A 12,685-nucleotide genomic window follows, 5' to 3' on the forward strand; every position below is an offset into this window, starting at 1 on the left:
GGTGCTTGAATACCGCCCCCCTTACTCTACAAATTGCACTCCTACAAGTATGGCGTCACATGCAATCATTCCTTTTCTAGAGGGGTATATTTGGCCAAACTCCACACTCAGCCAGTTTTTTATGTGAATTAAGCCAACATAAACACTTTTTCAGGAGCAAATGTGGTAATAATGGATAATCCAATAATGACGTGTGTGATCTCACGGGATGAAGGAAAGAAAGATGGGAGATCAACATGGCGGAATGTGGTGTCTTCGCTTATTCAAACCAACACTAGGTGTATATATAGCTAGCTGATTAACTTTACTAGTGACGATGTTTAAGTCTGAGAAGACTAAAGCTAGACCTTCTTATTTTATGATGAATGAGTTAGTTGTTTGTATTATATCTCAATTTATGAACGTTCTAATGTGTACACATTCTTATTATCTTCCAATATGATAAATGACTGTGCCTACAACCTATTTGGATTGCACTTTAACAGCACCATCAGTCTGTTTTCCCATGGCCCTTCGATGGACCCCTGGGTATCTTTTGGGAGACTGATGGAATTCGGAAATCTCCCTCAGGACCCTCATGGGGACAAAACACAAATTAATTCCAATAAATAACAGAATGTGAATGTAATGCAATGTAATTGGCAGCACAGATGACAAACTATACACAGATGTGCACCTTGACGTTTTAATGAGTCGTGCCCTATTGTGATACGTTTGATCTGAAGATGGGGGCGGGGCGTGGATTGAGTGGAATTTGAGAGCTTATTCCTGTTTTAGATTATTATGAATTGATAATTGTTATGAATTGATTTTATGGAAGCAAATGACACTAGCTACTTTGCCACATGCCTGCTCAGTTATGTCCTATCCATTGCTGAAAGCAACTTTTTTTATTGGGTTGTTTATCCCATTTCATCTGGTTCCTCACAAGAAGAGGTACCACATTTATACAAAAGAACATTCTGTTCATGCAGTTTCCTAGCCGCCTGTAATACTGGTGCATTTTCTTTTTTTAAAATATCTGTTTGTACTTTGTTACTCTGCACTGTACCAGCGACTTGTAACAGTCAATCTTAGACCGGTTCAAGAGTCTGTGTAATTTATACTTATCAGTCTGATCTCACTTCCTCTAGCAGCCAATAACCAAGCCTTTCGTGCATGCTCCCTGAACAGGTGGATGTTTTGGAATGCCAGTTCTCGCAGCTACTTCAGCAAATAAATTCTACCAGAGACTTTGAAAGTGTCCGATTAGCTCATGACCACTTCCTGAGTAACCTGCTAGCCCAGTCATTCATCCTACTGAAACATGTAAGTACCTATTCTGCCTTTAGTCCTAATTGTCGGCTAAAGACCGTGCGTACCTACTTATAAAGTAACAATCTAGTTGCGGGTTGTGGGGTGTCAGGGATCGTGCCTTCCTCTTGGTTTTCATTTATACATTTCTTTCTTCCATTGTTTCCTCTCTCGGCAGGGTGTGCAATTCTACCAATGTTGCCAATAATCAATTAATGGTGGACCATATGGGTCTCTTGCCAAGAACCCTGACTTACTTATGTCTATATGTGAAATAGATGAGATAATACGTCGATCCTCTGTTACTACCTGCTGAAGACAAAATTAGCATATTGGAGCGCTGTACCTACCCCTGGTTACAGGTAGCAATCGGGTTCTCACCGCAATGAGACAGAATACTGTGTGTAAGGCAGGACGAGTTGACAAGATAGTTGAAAATATATAATACTACAGTACATTTGTAAAATCGGCCGACGTGTGATGTGTCCATTGCCACTTTCCAGGACCCTGCATCTTGACAAGCCACCTCCCACACATCCATGTGTCTTCCCCACCTCCTTTCATCAATACACCTTTCCAATCCCATGGTGCTGCGTTATTTGCTGTCCTGCAATGTAGGCAGTGAATTTCCGTACCCAGTGCATAGTAACAGTGTCTGTGTGTCTGTCTGTGTCTCTGTCTCTGTCTCTGTCTGTCTGTGTCTATATATAGATCTGCTTGCAGGAGCTTCATCGCCAGAGCATTGCCAGTGTTGTGGAATGAGCAGACACTTTCAACCCCGCTCACAGGGCTGCACTTTTCAAGCTTCTTTGCCCCTGACAAGTGGTTGTGGTTAAGATGATAACAGAAGCAAACAACATGGCATGTTCCAGTGTGTTCTGGAGAGGCTTCTGTTGCAACAAACGTGACTCCTGATTTGGCCAATATAAATCCTGATTACAAGTCTCGGAATACTAAGAAAAATCTCACGCAATCATTTCCCTCCAAATAAATTGGCTGTAGTTAGCCCAGACATTGTTCACAGAATGCAATATGGGTGTTTGTTGTTGGTAGGTCATAGCTTACTATTGTACTGTGTATAAGCACTTTGCTCTAAAGGTCTATTTTGATTGCACAAAGCACTATAACTAATGGGTGGAGTGACGGAGCATAAAAGCAAAAGAGCATTCAGCGTCTGGGGAAACGAAGTTTGAAAGTTGTGACCTTTTTGGAAAGGTGGCAGCTGACATTTGACAATTGGCATGACGACTAATTTTTGCATGGAGACTTGAGGAGAACGTAGGCCATATAATCTAGTAGGGATTGATCTGAGTAAATGTAAGCGTATAGGCTGATGGTCTATGGCCTCAGCCAGTTCCCCAGGTGGTTCTCTGTCTAGATAACGACTGTTACTGTGATATAGTTCTTGAAATGGCCCTTTTTTGAAGTTTCCTTTTTTGGCTGTTTTTTTCTTCTTCGGAAATGGTGGCTTCCAAAGCCATGTAACCACCTATCCTTCGGCTTTTCTTACATTTTTGTATTTTTTTCAAACCTTCACCTTTTTCTTTTCCCTTTTCTAATTTCTACAATCTTTTTTTTTGTTTACTTGCCTTTTTCCTCTAATGTGATCTACCTATTGTCAACAGTTCAATTAATAACAAACTGGTTGTCAAAAAAGCATTTGTCAGCGTTCTTTTGTCAAACGGACTGAATGCCCCCTAGACTTGCAGCACCTTACCAGGATCTTGTTTGTCAGGCTCTGAGTACCTACTGCGCAGTGTTTTATATTCTTAAATATCTAATATACACATTGGTACTGTAATGGTGCACATATTCTGCACTTTATTCCGTCAAGTACTTTATATTGCACACAGAATGACTATTATAATTAATAATGGGTGGAGTAAAATTAATATCAGTTGTTAGGATGGATTTTCAAAATCGCCCTGGTGGGAGGATTTTATGAGGCCAACCTATTAAGGTGAACCGAGAAGACAGAGAGAGGTTAGCCAAACCCAATCCTGGTGAGCTAGCAGAGTAGGTCAGTGGTTATAATTAACCACTTAAGTGCAGGAGTGGGTGGATCATGCAAGAATTCCTTATGGGAATTCTGCACAAACATATTAGTGCTCAGCACTTAGAGGTTTGTAGACAGTTTGATAAAGTTCAGATCAGGACTCTGCTCAATTCCACTACACTAGATTGGGGTCCTCAACCCAAGTTTTACCATCAATAGTCAGGTAGGAGTGATTTAGGGTCAGGGCTTGTTAGGATCAGCCTTCCTTTTATGGTTTCACCTTCTGAATGCTGCATGTATGTGGTGATGTCATTTGTGGAATGTTTGAGGTATCTTGGAGTGTTTGTGTATGAATGGGTTCTAACCCAGGCAGTTGATCTAAGGAAGCCTGGGTGGTGGGAGCCAGTGGGTTTCCCTCATGATTTCCTCCTATCTTCTTATGGACTTGATGAGACCTGATCTTGTACCTCTAACTGAAGAACCTGAAATAAGCAACCATTAAGCATACCTGCAACTGCATCCTGATTATATCACTATGACCCAGACCGGGTCATAACAATTGGCGACGAGGTCTGGTCTTGGAGGGGACTGGATATGGATGGACCCTTAAGGCAACAAGGCAACAGGTACCTGTGTGTGTGTGTGTGTGGTCCAGGAAAAAGAAAGGAGATACTGCTGTGGGGGGTGCAGAGCAGGAGGGAAGCTCAAGTGAGAGACTGTACAAGGAGAGGGAACCCACTGCCCCCCATGGTCCAGGAAGAGTCCCACCACCCAGGGCTGAGAAAGTGACAGTGCCTTAGTAGGCGCAAGGACAGGCACCCAGGGCTGAGGAACTGTTGGTGCACTGGGAGGAGCAAGGCGAAACACCCTCTGCGGGGTATAGAAGGCTGCCTGCTGAGGCACGCAAGGGCAACAAACAGTGGCACCCAGCGAGAATTCAGAGAGACAGTTCTGTGAGGCAGCTCGCCTATGCATGCCCAAAGACTGATCTAGTGTGAGTTGTTGGCTCGCCATATCTGTGAAGTCCCAGGGGTTGCCTGAGCTACACTACTCCAGCTGATACAAGGAATTCTGTCATTATGATTTTCGAGTGAAGCATTGGGAGTGCTTCACAATGGGTGTTGTGCAGCGCCGGTTTGGGCAATGCCCTCAGCTAGCTGCAGTGACAGTTGGCCGGAGAGGTCCGTGTGCTCCTGAGCTCGTAGTGGCACTGATGTCATTGGACTGCTGTGAGGTATGGCGGATGAGTAACGTCCATCCAGAGCGTTTCAAGGGAAGCGCTTATGCTGTTGTTTAACCATCAGAGGAATGCACCCAGCAGCGTGGTGAACGTTATGACGTGTACTGGGGAGCCGTTTTCAGTTCCGACTTCGGAACATCCTTTGTTTACATTGCTCAGGCTTCGGTATTGTGATGGATGTGTCCATGAAGAAGAAAGAAGAAGAGGAAAGGTTTTCATCTCACACGCAGCGTTTGAAGTTTTCATAGTGCTGGTTTTTTGTCAGTGTGTGACTCGTGTCTCAGTGCCAGCTTCATTGGTATGGCGCGCATGAGATGTGCGTTTATTCATAGCTTCGTATAGTGTAATCACATAATGTTTCATGTGAGTCAAGCACGGAGCTGCAGAAAATAGTAAGCATTGCTGCGCTGAGAATTTAATGCAATGGTTGTGTAGTTGTTGGGGAAAGAGTAAAAGCTGCTTTTCTTTTTACATTTATTTTTTTTGTTCCCTGCATTGTTTCTTGTATGTGGGGGACACCCCAAACCGAAAATACCAAAGTAGGAGTGCGGTGGACACCCCTGCAACCCCCGCTCACCTACCTCTGTATCTTCGGATTTGGGATTTTAGACCTATGCTGAATGTGCAGAACCATATCTACGATCTTCTAGATGGATGTTTTGGGTCGATACCATTATATTTTCCTGGCATGCGCTATCCCACAGCGTTTTGTTTATCTTCTAAATCAATACTTTACCCCGGAGAGATCAAAATAGCAGAAGCTATCTGTGATTTCTGCAGCACAGCCCAAAATACTTCTGGCACATTCGTCTTTTTGGCAGAAGCTTGCAAACTGTATTCTTCCCGACAAAAGGAAGAGCATTGCAGGTAGAAGAGGTGGCATCTCCGCAGCCCACTTTATCTTGTGAACTCCTGCAATTTGCGGAAGGCTTGGCAGGTTTGAAACTGCTGGTGTGGCCTTACTAAGGTGGCAGAATGGCAGGCTGACTTTATGGTGGCACCACAGTGTGGCACACCTTTCCCTGCTAGCTGCTTGCTGTTGCATGCAGCACGCATCATTCTTTCACATGGCTGCCAGCGCTCTTCCTGGAAAGAGCTACTGTAACCTTAAGTACGCGGTAGCAAGGTAAACTGGATTCATGCACTATGATGATACTGCAGTCTGCGCTGTGAGAGCGTCGCGGGGTGAGGGATAGCTAAGGGCGGCCGAGCGCCCAGTGTCAAACTTCAATTGAGTTTCAAGAAATGCTTTTTGTGTTTTAATAATTAATCATTGTGCCGCAAAGATGGAACAAAGCTGCTGAAAGTAATGAAATCAAGGACCATTTAGGAAGTCTGTTTTTTGGTGAACCCGGAACAGCCATTTGTATTAAAGTGACACATTATTGTTATCATGTTTTGCAAATGGTGAGTAGCAGGAGTTTAATTCCTCATCAGCTGCTTAAAGTCATATCCCCTGCAGACTCTATTAGTTAGAGGCATGGGTTCTGGAAAGTGAGAGGGCAAATATGCAATTGTCAGATATCTTTTCTCCTTCAGTAAGTAAAACGCCAGTCCCAAAGTTGCAGCGGTACCTACTCTTTTTTTAACCTCTCAGCAAGATGCCATTATACAGCAGAAAACAGTGAAATATTGTGGGGTGATGCTGTTCGACAAGGTAGACGTATAAACGCGAATTATTTACTTCGAGATTACTTTTTGGGAAAATTGCCTCTAAAGCCAGCATAATTGGTGACATCTTCCCAGAGAACACTGGAAACGCAAACACTGGCATTCTCGTTGGATCCACGCCTGCGTGTCAGCAATTGAACATCTTGCTGGCAGCCTAGCCAAGGCCACTTCTCGACCCTTCAGCCCCTGTCCCACGGCAGACCCTGTTGTACCCAATGAATGGGAAAACATATATTTGTAGCAAAGGTCTTTATTGCTTTTTTGTTATTGCAATCCCCAGTCACACACTCTTGGAGCTTTATTTACATATATGTCCAGAAGGCGGTAGGAATTTGATCAAGTAAGGATGGGGAGGCCCAGGTTACACTAATACACTGATAAGCAATCTCTACTCGCACTCTCATCTCCCCCTGGTTTTTGGAAAACTTGTTCTCTCCGGTAAAATGCTAAAACCATATAGTTTCTAATGGTCCACGACCTTCGCAAGGACTCCTTTTTAATATCGGGTGGCTATGGAGGATTTGTCCATTCATGCCACTGGGCAAGTCGAAAGTCGTAGTAGGAGCCTTAGTTTCTAGTCGCTTGGACTACTCCATGCCCTTCTGGAGAACTTCAGCAAAACCTATTAGCAGCCTACAGGCGGCTCAAAATTGATTGGGTTCTGTGTGTTGGAAAAGCGATCCTGTCCAAGCTGTTCAGAGAAACTGGGTGTGGCTTCCAGTAGAGTTGAAAATACAGCTTAAAAACCTTTGCATACTTGTCTAACGCATCCATGGATCTACTCCTGCCTACCTTCAGGAGAGTATCGTACGGTATATGGTTGTTCGGTAAGAGTTTCTATTCTGTGAATAGTCTTCCTGACCTGTGTCAACCCCTTAACAATGTCCTTCTTCCTAGTTGTTGGGAACCTCCCCCCCCCCCCCCCCCCCTCACTTTGTCTTTTACTCTTTTTATGTGCGACCTTTTTATGTCCCTCCATAGTGTGTGTGAATTTATAGTTCACTTTAACTTTTGTGCTGTATGTATAACTATGGCAGCACGCAGCTCCTTATGGTAGTGTTGCTGGGTTGCCTTTGGGCTTCCCTTTTTAATTAAGCAATAAGCCCCTCGATGCAGGGGCATTACCGAGTCGGGTAAAGCCCCAGGGCCCATATTTGGAGGCCTGAGTGAAGCTGTTGTACTGGTAAGCTTGCCGGTACTGTTGTTACCGGACCGGCAAACTACGAGTTCTGCTTGCTGGTGCGGACGTCCCGGCACCCGCGAGCAGAGCACGTCTGATGCACCGGCACCACTGTGAATGGTGCTGGTGCATCCGACCTTCCCATTTCCATTGAGCCGTATGGGGCTCAAATGGGAATGGGGAGCATTTCATTCCGGTGCCCGCGAATGGGCAATGGCAGGGCTGTAATGAACCGGTAATTGCCCATTTGCGGGCGATGGAAAATTTTGCAAGTTTGGCGGCAGCCTGCCAGATTTACCGGCAAGGTTACCACCAAACTTGTAATGAGGCCCAAAGTGTCCTGAGGTTAATACTTACCTTTAAGTTGCTTGTTGCTCATTTAAAATGTATAGAAGTTCTTTTACTAGCTTTGAACTGTTTCGCTCTTCTAAAAAGTAATAGTGTTGACAGTTTGTTCATTTCTAAAGTGAATGAGTGTATAAGCTACCAATAGGGTTTACTCGCCTTGAATAGCTGCTGCTCTTCCAAAAGTGTACTGTTGGGTTTTGCTTCCCCTGATCTGCTTTAGTGCATTTCTAAACCATTTTTGAAGTTCTTTCAGAGTTGCCTCTGAAAAGTACATAGCAGTTCAAGGTAAGTAATGACCTGACTGCCTTTCTTAAAAGTGTGCTAGAGTTCTTACTTACCCTAGAAAAGTATCATGGTTAAACTCTCTATTCCTATAATAGAAATAGTGTAATCCTTTATATAGCAATAGGTTATACTGACCTTCAATAGTGGTTCCTCTTCTTAAACTGTAACATTAGATTGTGCATCCCCTGAATTGCTTCAGTGCACTTTTAAGTCGTTTACAGGGTTCTTATTTGTCCATGAGTAGCTGACCGCTTGTGAAGAATCCTGGGGATCCCTCCATGAAGCCCTCCCTAAAGTCTCCTCCCAGCTGCCCAGGAGAGGGCAGACACTTCCGGATCCTAACCCTGGGGGTGGTGTACTGCGGGATTACCTGGGTGGAGACTCAGTGGGATGAGACTGAGTATTTTTCCTCTGATGGGAAATTCTTACCACTGTACCAAAAGAGATTAAGGCTTATTGTCATTTTAATGTCTCTCAAACTCATACTAGATCCAAGGTTGTGAACCCTAAGGTCATAACATCAGAGCAAACTATACCCAAAGAAATGCTTTTTGGCATCTAAAACTAAATGCCCTCCTCAATCCCAAGAGTACAATGCAAAGGATTCTGGATATATTGTCTTCTCTAAACCATCCTCTTCTGTAAAAGCTACATCTCGCAGCCTCTCTGTTAAAAGCCTTAAGGGAAATAAATCTACCATTACAAATAATGTATAAGTAGAAAAACCTAACTTTGTTAGAACAAACTACAAGTCCCAGAATCCTAGAGGGACTGAGACGAGGCAGAGAGCTGGTGAGGCATGCAGATTGAGCAGTCAGGCAATTAAACCTAGGAGCCATTGCAGTAATCGGGCAATTGAGGCTAATAGCCTACACCTGAATCATATCACTAAACCTGAGCGGCATAAAAGGCCCCCTCAGGAAAGGAGGAGTAGTAGGGGTTGCAAGGGGAGCTGGAAGGCTAGCTGTAGTAGTAGCAGAAGAGGAGAAGCGCAAGGCTGGCAAATCACAAGGCAGTGGGAGCACACTAGGGACGTCAGAACGTGGAGACAGGAGATTTCACCTGCAAGTTCTTAGAGTCCTGTTCTCCCAAAACCTGAATTGCAGAGCCTGCGCAGCAGAAGACTTGCTGGAGGCGTTTTCCCCATGTGAGCCATGTTTCTGTGATTGCAGAGCTGTAAACGTGCAGGAGACTAAAGCCAGAAGCAGAAGGCAAACCAGAGTCTCGGGAGATAAATGAACTCTCAATTTAGGTGGCTGGACCCGAGACACTTGTGCAGGAGAAGGGTGTGGATCCCCAGTGAGCCAGAAGTTGTAGCAGTGGTCGAGTAAGTCGGGAAAGCAGTGCAACCTGTAAAATCAGTGTCCCTGAAGCCGGTGAGTAAAGCACAGCGTTCAAATCCAAAGAGCAAGCTTTGCCAGTAACTGTAGCCACCCCCTAAGTGACTTGCGGATTGACTAAAGCGAGGGAAAGCTGTTCATTCACAATGGAATTGTAGCCCTCAAGTATATTGTAACAGACCCGATACTCGCGTAAGAGCTAAAGTCATTAAACTCTATTGCCGACTGTTTCTGACTAACGGAGTGGTCTGTATTGTTAATTAAGAAGAAGGAACACTTTGAAAACCATTCCTGAATACCTAGGTGTTAGGTTAGATTTTCATATTAATAATAGATCTTCCTGGCCTGTTTCAACCCCAGAACGTTTTGCTTTTACTGGTGGATTGTTTCCTTATACCTCTTTGCGTGGGAACCTTTTCCCACACTCGCAGATCCTTTTACTCTTTTTATGGGTGTCATTTCTAAGACTCTCCATAGTGTCTTTTAAAAGGTATCCTCTTTGACAACTTTTTGGCAATAAATGCCTATTGATGCTGGGTTGCCGTAGGGGCTCCCCTTTTAACTTTCTCTGGCAAATCTTGCGAGAACTACAGTTCCCAAGGGTAGAAAGGATCTTTGGATCCCTTTTACATTTCATTAAGTGAGACCAGCACCCCCCCACCACCTTATGTGGAGGGCTGTGGAGATACTGTGCATCCTGTTCTCATTTAAATGTAACTTTTATGTTACAAGCACAAACTTACCTTAATGGCTGGTGGCAGTGAACCTTTTTAGGTATCGGGTAATATTATCCCCACCAATAATATCGCCATATATATGGTTGTGGGGTAAGGCCATAGGTGATATTAATGGGGATAATTTATGGGGTTATTGGTACCGGGGGGTAGCGAGGGTGTCCGCCGCTCCATTAAAATAAACAACGGGGGTGTCCCCTGCAAGTTCCATGGCTTAATATTGCCACAAAATAAGCCAATATTTTTGTATGCTGATAATTTTGCAGGGATATTAACACATGGAACCCCTTTTTATTAATTCAGTGCACCTTTACCGTGTGCTGTTTGCACAGCCCCGGTAAAGTCATCCATGGGTGCCCATTTTACCAAAATTGCCAGAGTCTTCTTTTTTTCGTCGTTGTAGCATTTCTTGTCCTTTCTTGTTCCTTCTCCTGACATCCAGGGTGGGAAATTCCTTTAACTTTATCTTCGGCAGGAATCCTGTGGATTCCCTGCCCAGGCTCCAGAGTGTCTGTGAAGGCAGGAAACGAGGGAGGAGTTCAAAACTCTGCAGCCCTTTGGCTTCCAGCATGACTACGAGAATCCAGTTCAAACTGGGAGGATGGCTGTCCTGAAAGGACTGCCAACCCCCTCCCCCCAAGTTTGAATGTTGCATTGCTTTTTGATTGGCTAGGTTCTGCTTAAATGTCAGATCCTGGAAGCTGAAGAGGTAGTCGACCACTGGAACCAAAACCGAAGAGGAAGATGAAGAAAACGCAGCTGAAACTATTTCCAGCGAGCAGAGAGCCTGCTGTGTAACCAGAGCCCTCTGTAGCCCTTCCTTTCAGTCGACCTGGGGACTCCGAAAACAACGACCCAGAGCCTGGAGGGACCCACTAGACTCAAGAAGACCTGCATTGTGAGCCATCCTACGTCATGCTGGGACCTTGCAGGCTGCAATACCCTGGGACCAAACCATTGTATGGTGCACAGTCTTCCGAATCTTGCTGAAACTCCATGGGCATCAGTCCCCTCACCAGAGGGCTGGACCTTGAAAATGACAAGAATCTGACCGTTGATGCCGTCTTCTGTGCTCCTGAAAAGGCACCAAGTCCACAGAGCCGCATCCAGCCATGAGGAAACTCTTGCCTGTAGCCTTCTTTTGTGATCCCTGCTGCAAAAGTCCTTCCAATGTCCTATCTTCAGTCTTCTTGACAAAGGAATCCATCTACTGGGTTTTTGGCTGCAGATCCTGTAGCCTTCCTGCTGCAACTCTTCTGTGCTGAGGTACTGTGTTGGCTGGGGTATTTTAACTACCTTAAGCGTTTGTGTTTTCTGTGATTGGGAGGCCACTCATCCAGTTCGCTGATGCCCACTGAATCCTTCTAGGGTGTCTTCTCTGAACATTACAAAGTTCGCACTCGTCAAAAGGCTCCCGCGAGCATCATCTTACCCAATGTCCTTGTACACGAAGAAATTGGCAGGAAGTGCCAGAGAAAGAAAATCATAACGGTAAAGCAACTTTTTTCATGAACATTTGAAACTGTATTGTTTTAAGCATTATACATGAAAACAGTCTACCAACCCTGTCTGGCTACCTGCCATGCATTAATGCAGTAAATCGGTACTTATGACTCATATTTACGTTGAAATTGGCGAGATTCCTGGCACCGCTGACCATGGAAAACCTCACTAGGTTCGCCCACCGATACGGAATGTCACGACCACAGCAAACCTGCTAGCATTGCCTAAGCTTAGCTCTCAGTAAGCCCTCAAGACTGTCGCTCCCTGTATGCTAGTGGATGGCTGCCTCCCAAGTGGTTCCTGCACGTCTGATCAGCACACCCTCTCCGAGTTCCTTTTAAAACTTCCCACTGCCACTCAAAAAGAATCCTTCCCCTTTCACTAGATCATGTCACCTCATCCGTCCTGCCCAGTATTTTTCCCATTGAAAGCGACAGTTTTGTTAAACTACAAATGTAACATTTCCTTCCTGCTCAAACACAATAGTGTTCTTTTAGCAGTGAACATTTCATATCTCGCATCTTACTAGACAAACTGCTGCTCTGCTGCACGTTTAAGAAGATCTCATTGAATGAAGCCACACAGCTAAACCTCATTGCAGAAGAGCATTTTAAAATCGTTTTCAGGTTATTTCATCTGGACCAATTTGCACTAATTGATTCGACAGGTTACTGGGAATGGTTAGCCTGTTAGTTTTGTTAGTATTTAGATGCCGTGCAAGCCAGTCAAATGAAATGTTACCCTGCAATAGAACATTTCTAAACATGTGCTCACTGCAATAATGTGTGCATTTCCTTCTGGTGCACGCCGGCTGCAATTGCCATTTATGATGTTTGTATTTCTGTTTCTGTTCAAAGCCCACACTAACACTATATGTACATGAACAGCTGTAACTCACAGCCCCCAGTTATTCCTACAACCCTCAACTAACTTTAAAGTGAAATACATACTTGCTTGAGCAGTTTTAATCTGGAACTCTGACTTTTCCTGCGACTGAACCCTATCTCACCCTACCTAAAGCTGGTACCTCGACCACTAGGGTCCCTCCACTGCCTTTGCGTGAACTCATGCTATAGAATATGGGAAGGACTGGAT

General features: G+C 44.6%; 1 protein-coding gene across 2 annotated transcripts in view; it reads left to right on the forward strand.

Moving 5' to 3' along the window:
- TUBGCP4 (tubulin gamma complex component 4) overlaps positions 1-12,685 on the forward strand; it is a 317,619-nt gene that overhangs the window by 186,427 nt on the left and 118,507 nt on the right. For both annotated transcript variants that reach the window (XM_069625149.1, XM_069625148.1), the window contains exon 15: positions 1,174-1,308. In XM_069625149.1, coding sequence (XP_069481250.1) covers positions 1,174-1,308 — 135 coding nt within the window. The remainder of the gene's footprint in view (positions 1-1,173; positions 1,309-12,685) is intronic.

The sequence above is a fragment of the Ambystoma mexicanum genome, chromosome 11, assembly GCF_040938575.1.
Source record: "Ambystoma mexicanum isolate Mex_15411 chromosome 11, UKY_AmexF1_1, whole genome shotgun sequence".
In the NCBI taxonomy this organism is placed as follows: Eukaryota; Metazoa; Chordata; class Amphibia; order Caudata; family Ambystomatidae; genus Ambystoma; species Ambystoma mexicanum.